The 23,136-nt window shown below is 38.1% G+C and overlaps 2 protein-coding genes across 8 annotated transcripts in view; both read right to left on the reverse strand.

The window, feature by feature from the left end:
- The window catches only part of LOC309641994 (uncharacterized protein), a 20,684-nt gene extending 15,202 nt beyond the window's left edge, over positions 1 to 5,482 (reverse strand). For all 3 annotated transcript variants that reach the window (XM_082422885.1, XM_082422886.1, XM_082422887.1), the window contains exon 1: positions 4,356 to 5,482. In XM_082422885.1, the coding sequence (XP_082279011.1) occupies positions 4,375 to 5,268 (894 nt within the window). In that variant the 5' untranslated portion in view covers positions 5,269 to 5,482 and the 3' untranslated portion in view covers positions 4,356 to 4,374. The remainder of the gene's footprint in view (positions 1 to 4,355) is intronic.
- The window catches only part of MON2 (MON2 homolog, regulator of endosome-to-Golgi trafficking), a 204,650-nt gene that overhangs the window by 65,581 nt on the left and 115,933 nt on the right, over positions 1 to 23,136 (reverse strand). For all 5 annotated transcript variants that reach the window (XM_082422679.1, XM_082422677.1, XM_082422678.1 and 2 more), the window contains exon 35: positions 5,480 to 15,563. In XM_082422679.1, coding sequence (XP_082278805.1) covers positions 15,400 to 15,563 — 164 coding nt within the window. In that variant the 3' untranslated portion in view covers positions 5,480 to 15,399. The remainder of the gene's footprint in view (positions 1 to 5,479; positions 15,564 to 23,136) is intronic.

Here is a 23,136-nt window from a genome sequence, read left to right on the forward strand (position 1 = left end):
CTTCCAGTTATAAAATAAGTCATGTGGATGTAATGTACAGCACTGTGATTAAAGTTAACAATACTGTATGTTATTATTTGACAGCTGCTAAGAGCACAGATCTTATAAGTTCTCATCACAAGAAAAAAATTGTAACTATGTGTGGTGATGGATGTTCACTAGACTTCTTGTGGTGATCATTCTGCAGTATAAACATATACCAAATCATTATGTTGTACACATCAAACTAATATAAAATTATATGTCAATTATATCTCAATTAAAAAAAAAAGAAGAGGCACGCGGGCTTCTCTAGTTACAGCACGAGGGCTTAGTTGCAGTATGTGGGATCTTAGTTCCCTGACCAGGGATCAAACCCGGGCCCCCTGCATTGGGAGCGTGGTGTCTTAACCACTAGACCACCAGGGAAGTCCCATGAATCTTAATACATTTTTGTTCAAGTTCAAAGCGGTATGAAACACACATAATTGTAGTCTGTCACTCCACCAGAGAGCAATTAGAGATTATTCATTTATAACAGAAAACAGTGTTACAACTACATGTATGATCTAAACTGCCAGTGTCTGTGGATACTTTTTAGTTCCTAGTTTACTTTTCTGTGACATTTGACACTATTTGACCTTCTGAGAAACCTTGACCTTCATGATAAAACACTCTCGATTACATCATAACAGAACTAACACTCAATTATATTTGAAACCCGGCTAAAGGCAAATGGTATATTTTCAGAAAGAGTTGTTTGAGGTGGAATAAGAAGAGCTAGGAACTTACCCTGTAAAATCAACACAAGGCTCCTATCTTGGGTTTGTTTGTTCATAACCAAATCTGTACTGTTGGGCGTCAATGGTGCAGTTTAAAAGGATCCTATCCACAAATTTAGTGCCCAGAAGTCCTGTGTAGGCACAATTCCATTACATGTGCACAAAACAGCGCTTTTAAAGAAAGATAACTGCAAAATGAAAATCTAACAACAACAAAAAATAACTCTCAACTTCAGATAAAAAAGCACACTCTATTCCATGTAAAACTAATATTTCTCTTAAACAAATTCAGGAAACACCTCAACGTATTACAGCAGATAATACAAGGCTAAAAGGTAAGCCAGCCAGAGTATCACTGAATATCAACCACAACTGTAATGCTCATCTCCAAGACTCCAATTCCACTTTTAGAATGACTACTAGAGACAACAAACATCAAGACGTCTAAATTACAAGATCTATTCTAAGTGTTCCGTACTTCCCTCCCCTCAGCTCTTTCACCCACTTTTTCTTCTGCCAGGTCTCAAAGGTAACCGAGGTCACTAATGCTTTTCTCACCTGCCCACATTTTGATTCTTAGGCACTTCATGTTCTGCCTTTTCTAAATGCATCGACCTTCGGGGCAGTGACCTAGCCATACAATTATTCTGCTTTCCCCATGGTGCCTATCAGCAATATCCTAACAAAAACACTTAGTGAATTGTGTTAGACAATCATCCAAGTGATTTTAATATTTTTGCCTGTATTATCTAGATATCAGTGGCACCAATGACTTTTTAGATTTTACGACAATGGCCATAATTGTCCTCTTGGGTATTACCGATCTGGCCTAATTCACTTTTGAAGGCGACTGTCCTATTTTCCTTTTGTTGCAGAAATTATAGAAGGAGTGTTCAGTGGGGGAAGTAGTACCTCTCCTGTCAGTTCCCCCCCACCCCACCCCCACTATGGAGGAGGTGGGATGTGACATACGAGAGGGAGAAAGGATGGGTAGCCAGGAAGAAACCCCAGCCTTCCCGGCACCTAGTTCCCATACACCGAAGAGCTTCTCTCTGCTGTCAGGCTCCTCAGGCAAGAATTCTTTGGGGCCACTCCACAGACACAATGTCTTGAGCACACCCTGGCCCACCTACCAAAAGGCAACTGTATGTTTAAACAGCTTATAAACAAAAGCTTTTGTATATAAGATTAACAATCAGGAATTCTGACTTTGGGGCATGAAGCCAAACTGCTTCCCAAGAATCTTCTCCAGGTGTCCCATATACAAAATTAACATCTACATTTCCAATAATTGAGGATGACATTTATTAAAACGTTATTACCATAACTCAGCTTTCCTTTGGTCTGGTACTTATTGAGGACACCCAAACACTGCCTTATTCTTTCCCATCCGTGGCTTTTTGCTAATACAAATTACTTAAATGCTTGACAACTGATCAACAAAAAAGTCAATGGTGCCAAGTAAATGTCAAAAACATCAAGACTGGAAAGTTGCACTTTTGATAAGGCAAATTCATCTTGTAGGAAACTGTCAACAGTAAAAATGTTCAGTAGGTAATTTTCATCGGTGTGTACAGAAATGTAAAAGTGAAATGCAAAAGTGAAAGGCTCATTTTTAATACTGGAGATTAGAGCAGAAATATAACTATGGTACTAAAAACAAGTTGGCTGAGAGGGCAGTATTTTCTCTTGTAATTTAGCAAACAAGAAAAACATACAGAAGTACCTTTATATCCAACAACTGAAAATGTTCCTACTATGTGGGCAACATACAGTTCTGGATGAAATTTACTTTAAAAGCAGAAGATAAACTGTGAATACTTTATCTGTATACTTCAGCTTCCTATCTGCTGATGCATTAAAGTTCAATAAATTACTGGCAGAATCTGTAATACTTTCGGGCACAAATTAACAACTGTTGATCCCCTATAAAATGTTAAATAGTGGGAAAGATGACCTGTCGGATGAGGATTAGCATGGCTGGCTGAATGGAGTATTTTGGAAAATGAAAATTATTATACTACAATTAGAATTTTATTAGTTTCTCCATAAATCAAGATTTGACGTAGCACCCAAAGATTTTCATCATTTAAAAGAATTGGCACTTAATAAAGTCCTGAATTTTCTTTGATATCAAGAAAGCAAACTCCAAGAGCCAACTCTCAAATATTTTATGCATTTTAAGGTTCAACATAAGGTTCTATACTGTCCTTCCCACAATGAGGCAGCTCCATCCAGATGAGATCAGATTGAGCAAGGTTCTCTCTCAAAGCTAAACCAAACCAAATCAAGGCATACTTATTAGATAACTTTTGAATTACGAAAGCATCAAACTCCTCCTGAAGGGGACAAAAAGGATTCGGCTGGCTTTAGTTTTTTCTCCTTATATGTGCCTTTTTCTTAGTAAAGAATTGCTTTAGTTTTTTTCAATTATGCATCAAAAAATTAAACCACAGAATGTTTGTGATTACATCACAAAGCTAATTATTCTGCACAAATCAAAACCGGATCAGTTTTCTAAGAAAAGTACTAAAATTTACCACCAATTTCTCTCAGTGAAATTAAAATTTTAGAAATACAATCATCTTTTCCACCCAGACTTCAGGGTATTTAAAATATCGAGTAATTTCATTAGTTTTCCAAACTACATTTTCTTTATAAAAATTGGATCTTCCTGCTTGGAGTAGTGGTCCCTCACAAATCAAAATGGGCAATCTTAGATTTTAAACTCAAAGTATCCAGAAACCACACTTCTAGCTCCTACCTAGATCCTTTCCTCCCACACTGAAATGCAATGATATAAGTGATTATGAGAATCAAAAGCCAAAAAATCCCACCACACTGGCAGAATTTGAGCCCCCAAAGTTAAACTAAAAAGAAAGGGGAAAAAAAGCACAGCACACTGTAAAGAAAATTTATTTGCCTCATACATTAAAAAGTCTCAATAGTGCATTTAACTATAAATTCAATCTTCTTATTCAAGGAGTTGCAAACAAAGTTTAAACAGAAACTTTTAATTGCTTTGGGTTTACATTTTAAAAGCTCTTAGATTTACCGAGAGAACATATCAAAAAAACAGATTTGAACTGTTAAGGCATAAACTTTATAATTAATGGGTCTACTATTCCGCCCCTAATGCCAGTTCTGCACAAGATACCTCACACCACTCCGACCCACAGATAAAGAATGAAGTAAAACAGGTACAAACTAAATCTTGCATAAACTACTGAAAGAAGCGGTAAAATTATTTAGGGTGGAAAAGTTATGTCAATCTCTCTCGCAATTTCATTCCTTCCTTTTCGAGCAAATAGCGACTCCAAAGACTTAGGTCTTCCCCAGCTTTACACACGTCCCCGTCCACCCCTCTCCCCGCAGTCCCTTCCTCCCTCCGGGAAAATGTACAACTAACGGTTTCCGTGGTGGCCGGCCCTGCCGGGGCTCGGCGGGCTGCCCCCGCGCCCCGGAAAACAAAGGGGATTCCCAGCCATTGTCCTCCGCGGCGCTGAGCATCACCAGCACTAGCAAGGCAGTAGCTTGCGCAGTTATCTCCACAGCGGGCAATGTCACAACCCGACCAACAGCACAAACTACTACCTCAGCCAGGGCCATGGTGTCAGGGAGGCACCGGACCACGCTGAGGCGAGCGAGGCGGCTCCGGCGCTCCTTCGTCCATCCTCAGCCGCCGACGTCGGCCCGGCGCCCCTGCCCTTCCCCGCCGCGCCCGCAGACCCCGCCCAGCGCCGAGCCGCTCGGCCGCACCAGGCGCGCCCCGGGAGCTCCGGGCATCACAGCGGCGCCGGCGCCCGGGGGAGGCCGGGCCGGCGTCCTCTACGTAACCGACAGCTCTGGAAAGAGAAAAGGTGCGGAGGGGTCCTGGCGGAGGCAGCCGCTCCCTCCGCCGCCCCGAGGGGACGCCGTCCCCCGGGCCACTCGAAAGCATGAAATGGGCGGCAAAAGCGCAGCAGACGCCTACGGGACCCGGACGGTCCCCGAGAGGCAGCAAGCAGCGCTCCCGCGCTTCGCCTGTCGCGCTCCCGCCACGTCTCCGGGCTGTGCCGCCCGCTCCCCTCCCTGCGGTGGGGGCTGGGCGGAGGCTGGGCCCCCACCGTTGCCGCGCTCCCCACACCCGCGCGAGGCCGGCTCTCCGCCCGGAACGCCGGGGCGCTTCCCGCAGAGGCGACACCGACTCCGGCGCCGCAACCAGAAACCACGGCACAGCCCAGAAGTCCCCAGGCCACCCGCTCCCCAGCACCCTTCGGGGAAATCTCGTGCACCTCTGCAGGAGGCGAGAATAAAACAAACAAAAACCCCGTAAAACTGAAACCGGGCCGGGCGGCGGCATGGGTGGCAGTGGCAGCGGCAGCAGCCCGGCGAGCGCGGACACACGCCCCGTCTCGCGCTCCGCTGCTCCAGTGAGTCCGGACGAACCATAGAGATCACTTAAGGAGGCTCGCGCGCTACTCCCCACCACGTGACCGGCCCGCCAGGCCGCCCCCCGCGCCGCCATCTTACATCCGGGACCGAGGCGGCGTCCCTTTTCCCCGACTTAGCAAAACTTCGACGTGTCACTGGAAATCAGCCCCCAAAGGGGGGGACCCCGATTCCACGTCACCAAACTGCTAAGGCCGTGGGCCATGCCCCCCAATCCGCTTTACGGGGCAAAGTGGAGCCCCTAACTTCTCTCGGTTTTTGCCCGCAAAGAAAATGGCGGCACTTACCGCCGTCTAAGTGGACACGTTGTCTTCTGGCCGGGGTTTAAAGTTTCTGGCACCTCCTTTCGCATCCGGCAAGGACACCGCCACATGCGCTCCACCCCGCGGCGTGGCCGCCGTGCTACATTACGCAGAAAACCGGCGGGAAAGCTGCCGCACCGCTTACTTTAATGCGCAGGCTCCTGGGACTTGTGGGTGGTTTTTTTTTTTTTTTTTTTTTTTTTTTAAAGGCCAAGTTTGGGAAAAGGCTGGCTGCCGTGAGCCCCATCTGCTTTGGGGCCAGGCAAGTTACTTTTTGTCTCCCATTTTGAGACTTTCTGTGAAGTTAACAAATCATTGTGAAGAAAAAGTAAGCAGGGGTTGCCAGTAAAGATACGGAACGTCTAGTTAAATTCAAATTTCAGATAAACGAATAGTTTTTTAGTGTATGTATGTCCCATATACAAAAAAAAAAAATGTTTATTTGAGCTTCAAATTTAACTGGCGTCCTATATTTTTTTATCTGCTAAATCTGGCAATACTGTTAGTCATCACGCTCCTGAAAATCCAGACCACATAACAAAAGTAAGGAATGGAGGAACTGAAGTGTGTGTTCAGATTTGGAACTGACTCTGCGCGAAGACTTCGATCCCTTCACGAAGGCCAGAGGGCTGAGGTCCAGACTCCAAACTACGCACAAGGGACGTCCATGTGCTTTTTGGACAAATAGGTTTTCTCTTCCTTTAAACCAGCACAATCTAATTTTGATAACATCCTCTCAGCCAAAGAATCTCATGCAAATTAAAGATTACGTAACACTGGGTTTTCATTTCTATTCTGTATAGTATTGGTGATGGGACACAATTTCTTGAACAAATTTTCAAATTAAAAAGCATCCTGCCTGACATGTTTCAAAACAAAATTTGTAATATGCAAATTAAGAAAATAAAATGTACTTGGTTTATTTGGGTTTTTTTGGCTGTGCCACTTGGCTTGTGGGATCTTAGTTCCCTGACCAGGGATGGAACCCAGGCCCTTGGCCGTGAAAATACAGAGTGTAACCACTGGACCATCAGGGAATTCATTAAAATATACTTGGGTATGCCCACTAACTGACCGATCTCAACGTCACGCTTGTACGCATTTCAAAGCAACTGCTAAAGGTAGTTTGCCTGCGATGTCCAATCGGAACTACTTCCAATTAACAATGTGTATTTTTGTATATATTGAACATACTTGCAATTAAGTGCCTTACTTGACAAAGTTGACAAAATTGACTGCATCACAGTGATGCTTACCACAAAGTTTGTAGAAACTTCACTAATAGTTTCATTATGATTCACACCACCTTGTTCCCATAAGCAATGATTGGGTTGCCATGGCCGTCATCCCCCACTGCTCATTCACTGTACACTGGACCACATTATCCTCCACCATAGCAAATGTCATTTGTCATGATGGTCCAGATATTCAAATGGTCATCAAACAGTTATTTGGTCTACAGTATACAGATACATTAGAGCAATAAAATTTCCAAATAAATTTAGTCATTACACTAATTTTATCAGATTCCTTTCCACAATTAACCTGTTTTTGACAGTGTTGACACCAATGTACTCATCATCCAGACACAATGTGCTGTTACCAACTTTCTTTTCCTCCACCCATAATATCCAGAATCTAATCATCCTTTCCTTTCCTAATGTGAGCATGCTCACCTTATCAATCCTTCACCATGACCTCACAGCAGAAAAACTGCAACAGCTTCCTACCTTAGCTCTCCCTACTCTATATTCCTTCCACTTTATCCTGCTTATAACTGCAAGTTTATCTTCCTTAGTTTCATAATATACTCCTAAAAATAATCACTCCAAACTCCTGCCACCTCAAATCTAAATTACTCTGCTTGGTTTTCAAGGAATTTCATGAACGGGACTCAATCCCTTACCGTCAACCTTGTTTCACACAACACATCGAAATGTACTCTCTCAGTTTCCTCATATCTGAGAGATATGCCTTGCTCACGTTGTCTTTACCTGAAATACCCTCCAATATCCTTTGGACCCAACTAGCTATAAGCACCTGGAAGCCCCCAATGACTTCTGTCCATACAGCAAGGATACAGTTATGAATATACACATAGTAGGTTCTCAGTATGCTGTGGTTGTCCAGTAAAAGGCAAAAAACTGATCTCTCTGTGAGAAGGTATGGGTTTTCTGACCATTTCTTGAATGACGTGGGCCAAAATTTTTGTTTGTTTGTTTTATGTAACATCCACCAGTTACCGTGTGCCCTGGGACAGTTCTTCACAACACTTCTTTTTAAAATCCTAATAAACAACTCTATGAGTTAAACACTACTATGAACTCTATGTTACAGATGAGGAAGCCAAATCAGATTAATTAACCCGAGGTCACACATCAAGTAAGTAACAGTGCTGAAATTTGAATCTAGGAAGTCTAGCCCCAAACTCTGGGCTCTTAACCACTAAGCTATTGGTTATAATATAACCTCTTATAACAAACTACAAATCAGTAAGATGTTTTAAACTCTCTTGGACCAAATAAAAACCCAGTGCATATGGGACTTCCCTGGTGGCGCAGTGGCTGAGAATCTGCCTGCCAATGCAGGGGACACGGGTTCGAGCCCTGGTCTGGGAAGATCCCACATGCCGCGGAGCAACTAGGCCCGTGTGCCACAATTACTGAGCCTGCGCGTCTGGAGCTTGTGCTCCGCAACAAGAGAGGCCGCGATAGTGAGAGGCCTGCGCACTGCAATGAAGAGTGGCCCCCGCTTGCCACAACTAGAGAAAGCCCTCGCACAGAGACGAAGACCCAACACAGCCATAAAAATAAATAAATTTTTTTAAAAACCCAGTGCAGCTCTGGAGGTCCCAGTCATTAGACAAATCTTTTTTTCACAGTACTTCATAGTTCTCTTGTTAGGTTCAAGTGTTTTTGTCCCAATTCCTATTCATAGAAATAGTAATTGTCTAAAAAGCATTTTCAATTAACTTCAGTAAGGCTTGGATTTTAATGAAGTGCGGATCATTTTTGTAAAACGTGAATCTAGCATGGTGTAGAAAAAACTGCTTTTGAAATAAGAGATGTTTATTCACGGACTTCAGCTATGTGACTCTAAGTAAGTCACTTCACCCGCTAAACCTTGACTTCCTCCTCTATAAAATGAGTAAAATTAATACCTTCCTTGCAGGAACTGCTGTGAGAATTAAAAGGAATAATATAGGCAAAGCCCTGGCTGACACATACTAGGTCCTCCAGAAATGATGATTAAAATTAGAAGTTAGAAAAATTACTATAACTACACTTGACTTCTGTAAATACTATGGAGGAATCTTTCAGTATCATACATTTATTACACAAGCCAGGTTTTCAAGAAGGAAATTTTAAAACAAACTGTTTGTCTTTGACAGGTGGAGGGATAGACGGTCTGTCATTGCTATAGGTAGGCAGTTTCAAGCCTCACTAAATTAAAAATAAATAGGAGGGCTTCCCTGGTGGCGCAGTGGTTAAGAATCCACCTGCCAATGCAGGGGACACGGGTTCGAGTCCTGGTCCAGGAAGATCCCACATGCCGCGAAGCAATGAAGCCCATGCGCCACAACTGCTGAGCCTGCGCTCTAGAGCCCGCGAGCCACAACTACTGAGTCCCCGTGCCACAACTACTGAAGCCTGCATGCCTAGAGCCCGTGCTCTGCAGCAAGAGAAGCCACCGCAATGAGAAGCCCACGCACCGCAACAAAGAGTAGCCCCCGCTCTCCACAACTAGAGAAAGCCCGCGCACAGCAACGAAGACCCAACACAGCCAAAAATAAATAAATAAATTAAAAAATAAATAAATAAATAAATAGGAGTGCTCATAAAACAAGAGATAATTAAGAGAGTCTAATCCAGATGAGGATTATGTTCTTTACTTGACCTAAAATTTTAACAGTTATAAATCTTCTTTCTTTCTAAACTGCTGAGAGATATTTCATAATGTCCTTCTGACTGTATATTCTTTTTGTCATTTTATATATTAATAGTTTCAACAAAGGTCTCAAAAACACATCTCCATTATTATATTTTATGAAAGTTTTTCCAAGTTCATACAAATGTTTGAATCACTTATGAAGTCTTTAAACAGAGGCAATGACATGGGATGTCACTGAAGTGTTGAACCTCATGGGGATGAGGATGTAAACAAAGTATATGAAAGAAAAAAAATGAATAACTTATCAGATCTGAAAGTAAATTCTCAAAGTGGTTATGACTTTAAGTTATACTGAGAAAACTAGTACTGCTAGAACATAATTAAAAACCTAGAATCATGCTGAGTGGTAACTGTAAAGCAAATTAAAGATCTATGTAATCACAGCCATATCTATGCAGTTTTTGCGAAAAATCTATCCTAGGCCACAAAGAAAATTTGGGTTTGAAGCCAAGAGACTTTCATGATTATAATACATAACTGATACATCTCAACAACATAAAAATTGCAAGGAGGAAGTGTAACAACAGCAGTATTACTTTCAAGAACTGTGTCGGGAACTAAAAAAGAATCTCACAAAATTAGATAAATATATCCAGTCTGACATAAACACCATATGGTAACTGCCTTAAGAGACAGGAGTTGTATGTTATGTGTTAAAATTATGACACAGAGGTAGTAAAAGCTGGAAAGCAAATGCAATTTGCACAGTTGGGTCTGAAGTCTAATCTTTTATTTTTCTAGATAAAAAGAATAAGATTGCAATATTATAGCTTTGGAGTTTTTCTCCATCTACTAAAACTTCATGGAAAGGAGCAGTTGGTATTATATTGCAATAGTTTCCCACAATGCTGGCATGGTTTAGCAGATCTTCCCTGGTGGCACTATTTATTGAATGTTTAAAATGAAATTTAATATAACCACATTTGCAGCAACTGAAACTGATCTCAAAATTCAAGGGTACAATAATTTTCTTTTTTCTGAGGGGCTAGAATCAATCCCACAGTGTGATTAAGAATGTTTCAACTGACCTCTGTATCATTATAAGCATCAACCATATGGATACCAAATACACCCAAGGAAGACTTGAAGATGAGTACTATAACATTCCAGGTCTTCTATCAAAGAATACTGCTTTCAACAGAAAAATAGAAACAGCTGAAATACATGGGCAATATGCTGCTTCTAAGTCCTCCTTGAAAGTAGGCACCATGCAAATATTATAAATCAACAAATAATATTTAGATAACATAAATATAAAATAGTTCAAAGTATCTGCCTCCAACCAAAAACTCATGAGTTTAAAGACTCCCTTTTGAGAAAAGTGGTATGATCTCTCTATTTACATAAAAGACATGATTGTTCCAAGTTTAGCTGCTGAATTCATCACATGTATAGCAATCTCATTTTGTGAGCATCCTGGCTGCCGAATCTTGTAGATTCAGAAAGATAGTAGGATAGCCACATATTACTTTAACTTGTTCAGCTATTTTGAAATGGCAGGGGGACTCCACCTTTGCAAAAAAGCAACAGTGGCCAAAGTGGCCAGAGTCTCATTTAATAGAAAGGCAGTTGGCAGTGGCTCTACCACTAATAGCTCTGTTTCTTCTGAACAGATAATAGGTGAAATTAGAAGAAAAGCTGGAAGAAAAGAGGCAGAGAATGAAAGAGAAATGAAAGGAGAAAAAGAGAAACTAGGGGAATGTATAAGGTAAACATACAATTTAAAAAAGGAGAAAAGGGGAGAAAAATATATAGTCAAAGATCTCAATTAATAGTACAGTAATAAATTTATCAAACAACTACCCCAAGAATGTCATTACCAAATCAACTCAAAATTTAAACTACGTATTGTTTTCTCTAAAGAATGAGTGAGTAACTCATTATCATCTGTTTTAGAGATAAGAAAACAGAGTCTTTGAAAAGTTAACAGGCTTGAAACTAAATAAGAGGCAGAGCCTCAGCTTCTCACTGCCTCACAATTCGTCAGGATTACTAAGAGTTGTTTATATTCACAAAAGGATCACAACATGCTCCTTTAAAGAGAGCCAACACTGCTAGGCATTCAAAATTACTAGATTTGTAAGAAACTGATATTTATCTAAATCCTCTGAAATAGTTTTTATATAAGATAGACATTATAACTTTCTTTCCCAATCTATAAAAACTCTTCATTCAAACTGAAAGCACTACTCTACTTAGCAGAGGTTTTAAAAAAATTTAATTCAAGTGATTTTGAAGCATTAAAAACTGCTTTCCCATAGTATATAAATTGGTAACACACCAGGCGGTATGAACTCCTGGTTCTTCTCACAAATGGTTTTAAAAAAAAAAAAAAAAAAGCAAAATTCACTCTAATAATGTAGATAAATACAACCCTGCAACACTAAGCAGAGTAAAATGTGGTACTTTACACAAGATGAGCATATGTGCCCCAAAGGCCAAACCTGATAAGTAGAAATCTAAAGAACATACTAGGCTGCTGGCAATGCTTTCATGAGACCATTTTTGTCTACATTTGTGGTAGTTTTCCGTTAAAAAAAAAAAGTAATCAACAATATTCTCGGGCTGGACATAGATTAATTCTCCAAAGGCTTCTAAATCTCCACGATTAATTTCTATAGCAATCACAGGTACTGTGAATCACAAGAACTGTGCCTTGGCTAGCCAGATGTCACATCACCTACAGCAGACTCTTGAGGATTTGGTTGCCCGTCTGAATTATTCTACATTTGAGAAGAATATATTAGTCATTATATAATAACTACACTGTCATTCATTAACACAGTGTAACAATGATAACCTCATTAATACTTTTGAGTTGACTCTTTGGCGCAACGGTTACCTAGGACTAGAGGTACCAAATTGTGATGATGAACAAAATACTCTAAGGTTACAATGAGAAAGGACAACCTAGTTATTGGCCTGCTACAGAATTAAATTAAGTGAATGTTATTCATCACAGTAAAATATATGTGCTGAATTGTTCATCTCTTCCTTCTGGTACTACATATAATTTAAGGAATATAGCAAGAGATGAATTAATAATCACACAGGGGAAAAACAGGTAAGAAACAACATAGCTGTTAATAAAATTTAAAGTGAAAGCAAGTGAAAAGTGGGTCTCTCTAAGCCAGACTTTTATGCACCTAACAGGCTTCTCAGAAATGAATGTTACTCACAAAAGTATACGGTAAAACTAACAAAACTTTAACACTAGTTTTTATAAAGAAATACTAAATAAGAAACTACAAAATGACCTTTTCCTTTTTGGCATTATAGGAAACTAAAATGTAAGTTATTCAAGTTGAAAATTAGTTTGTTTCCTTTTTAATGGAAAAAATAGCCAGAAAAGGACCTTAATCCAATTGTTGGCATACGCCAGTTGTCCAGCAATCCATATAAGACAGGCACTGTCAGGGACAAAAGATGATTATGTGAGGCTTAAAACTCATTGTATTTATAATATGTATCCCAAAGGACATTATTACTACTGTTTCAAGGACCAGTCATAGTCTCAAATGTGCTATAAAATGATCTTAGCTTTGGGAGCTTCCTTTTTGAATCTCCTAGCATCTATCAATAGTAATCTCACACAGCCCAGTTCTTCTAGTAACTAAAGGAGGCAATTCATACCAACAAGACAAGGGCAATGTGTTAACCTCCCCAGGGATCAGGATATTTTAGAAAATGCAGCCTTGACTCAAGGGAATGAATTGCTAGTAGTGATTCCTGGGGGTCGCAGGAGATATTCTGGGAGGAAAAACCTGTCAAATTATACCACGAGGTGGGCAGCCCACTTTGCTTGTCACTAAGACTGGGATGATTACCATACTATATGGTATTTACAAATTCACCATATTTATACCTTTTTTTTTTCTGTAGGGCATGGTCCTAGTATTGAAAACTAATACAATGTTAGCTAAAACTACTCAGTTTATATAAATATATGCTGCATACCCTTGACTCACATTTAACTTTCACTGGAGAATAATTATTCTGATTGCAATTGATCTGTTATTTCTCAAGAACAGACATAATTTTTACTTCATGTAAATTCATGGCAATATTTTTAACGTGTTACTGAATTGGAACACTACCCTTCTTATTCAATTTCAACACTTTATCAGTGATATGCAGATTTTTCTAATTCCCAGTTTAACATATCCAAATACAGAAAATAAACTAAATACACAGATTGAATTTTTTTTTTTCACAACTTTCTTTAAGGAAATGCTGAAGATAGAATCTAGGAAATGCCATATCTTACCTTAATTTTAGGTGAAATTATAAAATAGAAATTCATTAATTAGCGTAAAGAAAAATAATATCCCCTTGAAAAAAAAGACCTTAACACATGTTTACAGATACTAGTGCAAATTAAATAAATACACAATTACAACAGCCTCAAAATTGTATCTAATTCATTACTCAATTCTAATATCCTCTTGTAGTTTTATACTTATTCTAGAGAGGCTGAAATTTATAAATTCTATTAAAATCAAAGGCCTTCCAGAACACTAAAATAATACTAAGACCATAGTAATTTCTTACGAATAATCATTTTTAAACATCTTTGAGTCTTCACATAAATAATTATGAAAATTTAACTCAGAAGAAAAATATAATACCATAATCCATTAAAGAAAAAATACAGTGAGCTAGGCCAGTTTTTTAAGAAATAATTAAGTTAGTGTATTCAAGAGCACTTTTCTTCTTCACTAAGATAGGAAAGTGAAACAAAATTAGCATTTTACTCCATGACAGAAAGTTTACTGTACTTCTAAATGCTTCACGTCTCTAAAAATACACTTCTCATTGTTTTAGAATACACACATATTTTATATTTGTGGTTTAGCATAGTTATTTTCTTCTTGAGAATATATTACAAAATGAAGCACTCAAATGAACAAAACCTCACAGCAAAATTTTAGGAAATCTAAAATTATCTTGCCTGGGTCATATTTCAAAGACAGTGATCAATGTTGTTAGTCAGTGGGGAAAAAAAAAATCAGTAGAAATATAAAATAGTCTTTAAAATCCAGACAGCAAATATAAAAAGAGACAGACTTAAGTGAAATCTGGGAAAGATATTTAAAGAAATGAGGTATGATGGAGTCATAGTGCTACAATTTACCTCAATATATTCAGTTTTAATAATAACCTATACTTCAAAGTTGCAATATCAGCAAATCATAAACTATCTGCTGCTGTGTTCTCATGACCTTTCTGGTCAGATGTTTAATAGTCATTAGTAAATACATTTAAAATAAGCATTAAGCTAAATGCATGATCATACGGTAAGCATATCTGCCACTTAAGAAGGCAAATTATAATTTAAAATGTAAGCAATTTTGTATTAATAATAAATACAGTTTCAAGCATTTAACATTATCAATATTTTAAAAATTTAAATAATAAATGCAACTATTTTATACAGAACTGTACCATTTATTATACACACAAGTATATCAGTTCCCTTTGTTTACAAAGGCTGGTTATAGACAATATGGAATGTTACAGTACCATCTTGCATAAAATTTTAGTACAATTTTGTACTAGAAAAAGGGCACAAAAACACCAGCCTAATAAATCTGACTAAATGAAATATCTTTTCTTTCTTTTTAAAAAGTACATCATTAACACGTACACCACAAACTGTACATAAGCTTACTTTTAAATCACCAACTGAAGATATGGTAGCAGGTATGTTGTAGTATTAACTCTCTCTCCCATCAGTTTAATTTATTAAAGGCTTGCACTGCTACTCATTCAGGAACCTTTGTTGACATGTAAGCTTGTAATTATGAATTACTTAACTCAGGTAAGTACAATTTAAAGGAGGCTAACAACAGCTGCCAAGAATTATTTGTAGTAAGAAACGTCCTTCTCACAGAAAATTCACTGAGGAGCAAACATTTTTGTATATCATTCTTCTTAAAATTTATTGTAGCTGGTCAAGATTCTCCATTTTGAACTTTGGATGCTGGTGGTTGCATGAAATCTTTAAAAGGAACTAGTGCCTCTTTAAGTGCAGAGCAGACTTCTGAAGATGAGCAGGTGATGCATTCTACTAAAGTTGGGTATAAGGCAATTACTTGTGCCCAGGTATTTCCATCAACTGTAATGCAAAAAGTATAAAACCTCAAAAAAGAGTGGATTGAAACAGCAGATTATCCAGTTAACATAAACACAATCCTTTAAACACAATGCAAAAAAAAAAAAAATCCAAAATATGGAAATTCCACAAGCTTGTACCTTTTCTTTCTTAAAACTTTGGAAGACTTCCTGCAATATTTAATAAGGTATGAGGGAAAAATATATGATCAGTGTGCAGAATCATCAATACCACCGAATTTGATAAAGTACATTTAAAATGATACTTCAATATGTGAAGGTCTTGGAAGCTAACAAAACAACTTAGAATAATTCAAACCTTTGTCATTTTCAGTATAATAGCCAGAGAAGAAAGTGTACTTTTCAAGAACAATTAGAAAACAGTTCAACTTTTTATGCAGTTATATGCTAAAAAATATATATATCTTAAATAATTTTCCTAATAATGTCAATATTGATTTTAACTTCAAATGACCACACATAGATCCATTCTTCTCTTATACTGTTTGCTAATCCTTAATGTATCTGACTAGATTTAAGCTGTAGTGGAGAGGGACATTTCTGCCTTCCTCATCACTATTATGAACAGCTAGTACAGTTAAATGTTATTTGGTGAACGGACAAAAGTGTTGTATCACAATTACTTTGTGATTTTCTTATACTCTGAGATCACATATTACATTTCTATTTTCCTATAAGTACTGTGCGTATTGTTAAGAGTGCAATACACGATAAAACCTGATGACAGATTTTTCTTAGAAAGTATATGTATATGGCACTTGGCAGAACAAATCTCAAATTGCAGAGGCAGTGTAGTATAAAAGAAAACACTATACTATATGCATAATGAGCTTTGGTTCCGTTTTTCACTCCAATTTACTGAGTGTCAACTAAGTGTCTAAAAACCTTTCTGAAATAAGTTAGTGCTGGGTGTCCCTGAACAAGTCATATAATTTCTCATATCTTGACTTTCACTATAGAATAAAGAAATGAGGTTCTCAAACTAGTGTTCTTCAAGTTACTTCTTTAAAAAAAACTGATGGTCAAGTAAGTTTGGCAAATGTTCTATGTATAATCTTCCTTTTGGGGGATTCACAATTCAGACAGGTTCATAGTTAAAGAATAGGTTTAACTTTTATCCAATCCAAGGTTTCCAAAATTAATTTGATTATGGAATTTTTCCCCATTCAGTATCTACTGACATCCCTCATCATTAAAATTCATTCCTTAGTACATGTCTTGGGAAATGCTAACCCGCTCATTTAATCTCTTCTACACCTCAACAAGGGCTTCCTCAGAGTGGAGGTGGGAAGAAGAAAAGGGGTGTGGGGTTGATGGGTATTGGTGAGGGAGGGAATGTCAGGCCAGAGCTGTTCTGCTTTTAGCTGTTTCGTATGTTGGAAATCCACATCAGATTTCATTTGTAAAAAGAATTTTGCTGCTTAACAGCAACAACAAAAAAGAAACATTAAAAAAACCAATGGCCTAAGTAGTTTTAAACAGTCTGCTCCAGCTGTTGTCTATAAAACTTTCCACTAATCATTTAACAAAAGATTACATAGAGAGAATTCTGGGAAATGGCAAAGTAGTAAGTACCAGGAATCTGTCTGCCCACCTAGACAACAACTGAACGGGCAGAATCTGATGCAACTATTTTGGAACTCTGGAGTCTACTGAAGGCTTCCAACTTCCAGAGGAAGACCTGGATAGTATATTGCAGTTAATTTTCGTCAATCTAAGCCCTTAGCACAGTAGCAGCTACCCATCCTCTATTTCTAGCCATGTGGTAAGCAGTTGTGCAGGTGTTCCTGGAGCAGCTTACACGCAGCTTGTGGGAGGCCAGGGTGGGAAAAGAGGACCCTATACTCCAAATATCAGGGGTCTGTGCTCTAATTGCTGCTTCTGATCACAGAGGTGCAGAGAGGCTTCAAGAACAAAAGAAAAAACAAATAATTCAAAAATGGGCAAAGGACTTGAATAGACATTTCTCCAAAGAAGGTATACAAACGGTCGATAAAGCACATGAAAAGATGCTCAACACCATTAACCATTAGGAAAATGCAAATCAAAACAACAATGAGATACCACCTCATGCTTAATAGAATAGCTACTACAAAACAACAAACAAACAGAAAACAAGTGTAGGTGAGGCTGTAGAGAAAACAGAACCCTTGTTCACTGTTGGTGGGAATGTAAAATGGTACAGCCACTGTGGGAAACAGTATGGTGATTCCTCAAAAAATAAAAAATAGAATTTACCATATGACCCAGCAATTCCACTTCTGGTATATACCCAAAAGAATTAAAAGCAGGGTCTCAAAGAGATATCTGTACATACATGTTCATAGCAGCATTATTCACAACAGCTAACACCACGCAAGCAACCCAAGTGTCCACCAATGGATGAATGGATATATAAAGATATATACACACACACATGGAATATTATTCGGCCTCAAAAAAGAAGGAAAACTGCAACACACTAAAATATGGACGAACCTTAACAACATTAGCTAAGTGAAATAAGCCAGTCACAAAAAGGCAAATACTGTATGTTTCAACTTATATGAGGTACTTAGAGTAGTCAAGATCATAGAGATAAAAAGTAGAATGGTGATTACCAGGGGCTAGGAGAAGTGGGGAATGGGGAGTTATTGTTTAACAAGTACAGAGTTTCAGTTATAAAATGAAAAGAGTTATGGACATGGCTAGTGGTGATGGTTGCCAACATTGTGAATGTATTTAATGCCGCTGAAAAAATGGTTACCATAGTAAGTTTTGTTACATGTATTTTACTGCAATAAAAGAATTTGGGGGGAAAAAAAAAAGATTGCATAGATTGAAAGGTATCTAGATTGGCCCACATAGTCAACTGACCAAACTTATTCTTGGTTTATTATAGGAAAATACAAAAATACATTATTTAAGATAACATCTTAAACTCAGGGGAAGCTACTCAACTTTCTTAAATTAAAATATGTTTTAAAAACTAACCATAGATCTTCATGGGCACTTTGGACTTAACTATCAAAAACAATGAAAAAGCTGTATGTATTGATATGGAAGAATCTCCATGATATTTTATGAAGTGGAAAAAATGAAGAGTGTTCAGAATAGTAGGTAAAACATGGGGCTATTATGCATATTAATTCGTGTTGAAAACTGGGGGCGTGTTGGAGCACAGTTGACTTTTGAACAACACAGGTCTGAACTGTGTGGATCCGCTTATACACAGTAAAGACTATAGTGCTACACAATCCCCAGTTGGTTGAATCCAAGGATGTAGAATCCCGGATATAGAAGAACCATCTAACTGCTTGGAAGGTCAGCACCCCTAACTCCTGCATTGTTCAAGGGCCGACTACATATGTATTTTGTATTTACATAATAAACTTATGGAAGGATCGACAAACTAATAAAAATGGTTGACTGTGGTAATGTAAGAGCTGGGCAGATACAGAACAGAGGAAAGACATGTTTCCTGTACATCTTTCAATATTTTTGAATTTTTGAACCATGTATATGTTTACTACCTATTCAAATTTTTAATTAAAGATCAAGTAAGGTGATAAATAAGTCCAACAAATGCCTCCTGGTCCACTAGAAAACCCTAAAACAAATAACAAATGTTCTAAACAAATGTTGGGTGAACACTGGTTCCACACCTTGTAGCCATCCCCTAGAATTAATTTTGGACTGGCTACGAGCATGTCCAACATATTTCTGCCAGGAAGGCCTGGACTTCTCTAAGTTATCTTCTTTTTTTCTGTTTCTTAATGAAGCTTATCATAACATTTTAATATGTTACTATATCATCATCATCATTTATGGTTACATTTAATTTAAATCTTCACTTAATATGCTCAGAGGTATAATTCAAACTCAAACAATTTTTAACATTAATTTAGTTAGATCATCTATCATTACTAGGCTGCCCTACCCATGGCCCACTGACTTTGTAAAAAACAGGTTACTAAGTTTTCCTTTTCCTTCCCTTTTCTTCCTTTATACAAATTCTGGTTACATTCTTGACAGCTATCTAAAGATCATAAAAAATAATGCAAGTACTATGCACTGAAATATTTCTGTTTTTAATACATCTATAGCAATAACATGAAAAATAGAGAATTTCCTGTTTATTTCTTAAGTATAACATATTTCTAAGAATCAAATTCTATCCTGTGATCTAATAAAGATTTTACTGGTCTCGAGGAAATCAATGCATGGTCTCCCTCTCTGAAAATTCAACCAGAACATTTTATTAAGAAAACTCAAATTTGAACTTGATGGGATAAATTAAGGACACTGTTCCAGAATTTTTCTTAGAAATTCTACCCCTTCTTTTGGGTTGAATATACACAAGTCTACTGCCTCTTAATATCCAGTATAATACTCACGCTTTCTAGGCCAAAGTAACAGTCAGTGAATTTTGAAAACAGAAAAATATGTATTTAATTGTGTAACAACTGACAGGAACAAATATCCTGGGACTCACTTATTAGGCATTTATTAGGAACCTACTTTTTTCTTGGTTATTAAAAGTAATGCTGCTTATAGCGCCAATCTGCTAAGGTGCTTGTGCCAGAATGTAAATAAACACACTTTCTTCTATAACAAAGTCTTATATAAAAAGTCAGCTGAACCAGTGTGCTCAGTGGCACAATTGACTTATACTCTGATGCCAGCTCTTTATCTTGTCCTGGACCAGTAGCTGGTCCAAAAAAAAAAAAAAAAAAACCACACACACTTTGAGCAGCAGTGTTGTAAAGGATTCAAAATAGAATAAAACATGGTTCAAATAGCCTGTCAAGAAGCTTACACTTTAAGAGGCATGAGTCATGTACATGTATAACTATAATACAAACAGAGTGTTTTAAGACAAAGGCACACGTAAAAGAGCTACAAGTTCACCAAAAAAAGAAATTGCTCACCTTTAAGGAATAAAAACAAGGCTTAAAAGTGGTGTGATATCTGAACAGGGTGGATATAGGCAGGAGAATGGAATGAGCAAAGGACTAGGAATACTTGGATAGACTAAGAATTTTAGTTTGGTGAGAGAGCAGGATATATGAAGTCTAGTGGGAAATAAAGCGTGACTAGAATGGAGTCAGACAGTAGTACTCTTTGTATTTGGTAGGTTATGGTAAATGAAAAAGATTATTTTGTTTTGTTTTACAAGGATGGAAAAATGAATGACCAAAGCTGCACTTTTGGAAAAATCATTTCTGGCATTAATGTAAAGAATGGATTGGATATAAATGAGTGACAGAAAGAGGAAACAAATGAGAAAAGGCTATAAAAATAATTCAAAGTTTCTTACATCTATATGATAAATCACTACAAATGCAGAACAGAAACCTCCTACAACCCAAAAAAGTCAGTCATGTTCTACATTAAAAATATATAAAATATAAATTATCTATATTCAGACCAATTTAGTTTAAAAAAAATCCAGCCAGGCTGTGAAGTCAGGATCATAGCAGTGTGAGAAGCTCCCTTTGTCTCTTCCCTTCAATCTATAACTAGTAAAACATCCATAACTCAATAAAAGTGTCTCTGCCCAATACACCAGGATCCCAGAGAATTCCACACACCTGTACAACTATACATAAGAGTGGATGGACTAGGAATTCCCTGGTGGTGCAGTGGTTAGGACTCCACACTCTCAATGCCAAGGGCCTGGGTTCAATCCCTGGTCAGGGAACTAAGATCCCACAAGCAGTGTGGCCAAAAAAAAAGAGTGGATGGGCTGAAACACACAGAGGAGGCAGGACCAGGGAAACAGTGGAGGTGGTACCTGCAGTCCTAGATCCCCAGCCACAGCAGCTAAGCCTGCAGCCTCAGAAAACCTGGTAGCAGCAGGGCAGGTGATGCACATGACTCCAGCTTCTCAGCCACAGCAGTGGCTAAGGCTACAGGGAACTAGGCAACAACAGGGCCTGCAATGTTATCCCTCCAGTCATGCAGGCACATGTGACTCTGGCCCTTTTGCCCATAGCAGCAGCATCCATGAAACTGATAACCCTGGATGTGGCAAAAGCACCCAAGACCTCAGCTCCTCACCCCAACCACCCTCTGTCCCCACTGCAGTGGACCCGGGAGATCCCAGACATGGTGGACACACCTGCTATCTCAGTGCTACAGGCAGTGACACCAGTGACAACAGCGACACTGGCAGCAGCAAGGTACCAGCAACCCTGAAAGCATAAGCAGTGACAACAAGGGCACCAGACAACACCTCTAGCAGAGGCAGTGGAGGATGGAAAGTGAAATTCTCAAACATAACCATAGGCAACTCAGGTAAGAGAAACTGAAAACTTGTACTATAGTGCCACCTACTGAAAAACAAAAGAAGGGCCTCTAATTACTAACCTGTTAAATTGTTAGAGTCAAATAAAAAAGAAGCCTTACTAAAGAAAAGAGGTGTGTGTTACTTCAAATATATCAGAGGAACAATTCATCAAGCACCATGAAAAACCAGAGCAATATGGTATCACAAAAGTAAATGACAGTTCTCCAGAAACCAAACTTAAAATTAAACAATACTGCAATCTAACTGACAGAATTCAAAATAGCTGTCCTAAAGAAATTCAACAAGCTACAAGAAAACTCAAAAAGGTAGTTCGATGAGCTTAGGAATAATATTAATGAGCAGAGGAATACATTACCAAAGAAACTGAAACTCTGAAAAGGAACCAAACAGGAATTCTGGAGCCAAAGAACTCAAATGAGATGAAGAATGCATAAGAACATATGGGAAATAGAGCAGACCATATGGAAGAGAGAATTAGCTAGCTCAAAGATAGAAATCAAGAAATCAATACAAGTAGAAGAGGAAAGAGAGCTAAGATCTAAAAAAAATGAAGAAATTCTATAGGAACTATCCAACTCTATTAGGAAAAGCAACATCAGAATAATGAGTATCCCAAGAGAAGGGGGCAGAGGGTTTATTTAAAGAAATAATAGCTGAGACCTTCCTAAACCTGGGGAAGGAACTGGATATACAAGTCCATGAAGCTAAGAGAACAGTTAATTACCTCAATGCAAAAAGACCTTCTCCAAGACATATTAAAACTGTGAAAAATCAATGACAGAGAAAGAATTTTAAAAGCATCCAGGGAAAAAAGAATGGTAACCTACCATTAGGTAACTCATTAGGCTATCAACAGATTTCTCATAAGAAAATCTACAGGCCAGGAGAGAATGGAATGACATACTCAAAATGTTGAAAGATTAAAAACTATCAGCCAAGCATACTCTATCCAGCAAAGTTATTCTTCAGATATGAAGGAGAAATAAAGCCTTTCCCAGACAAACAAGCTGAGGGAGTTCATCAACAAAGACCTGCCTTACAAGAAATGTTGAAAGGAGCTCTTCTACTTGAAACAAAAAGGTAAAAGTACACAAAACATTGAATAAGGTGATAATACAGACAAAATCTTTTAAATACTTAATTACAGCATAAAGGTTAAAGGGGAAAAAGCAGTAAAAAAAACTATAACTATTTTAATTTAGTAACAAAATCACAACATAAAAAAGGATAATTTGAGACAACAAGAAACACAAAAGGGGAATAG

Source organism: Balaenoptera physalus (genome assembly GCF_965194825.1).
Source record: "Balaenoptera physalus genome assembly, chromosome: 13".
Lineage (NCBI taxonomy): Eukaryota > Metazoa > Chordata > Mammalia > Artiodactyla > Balaenopteridae > Balaenoptera > Balaenoptera physalus.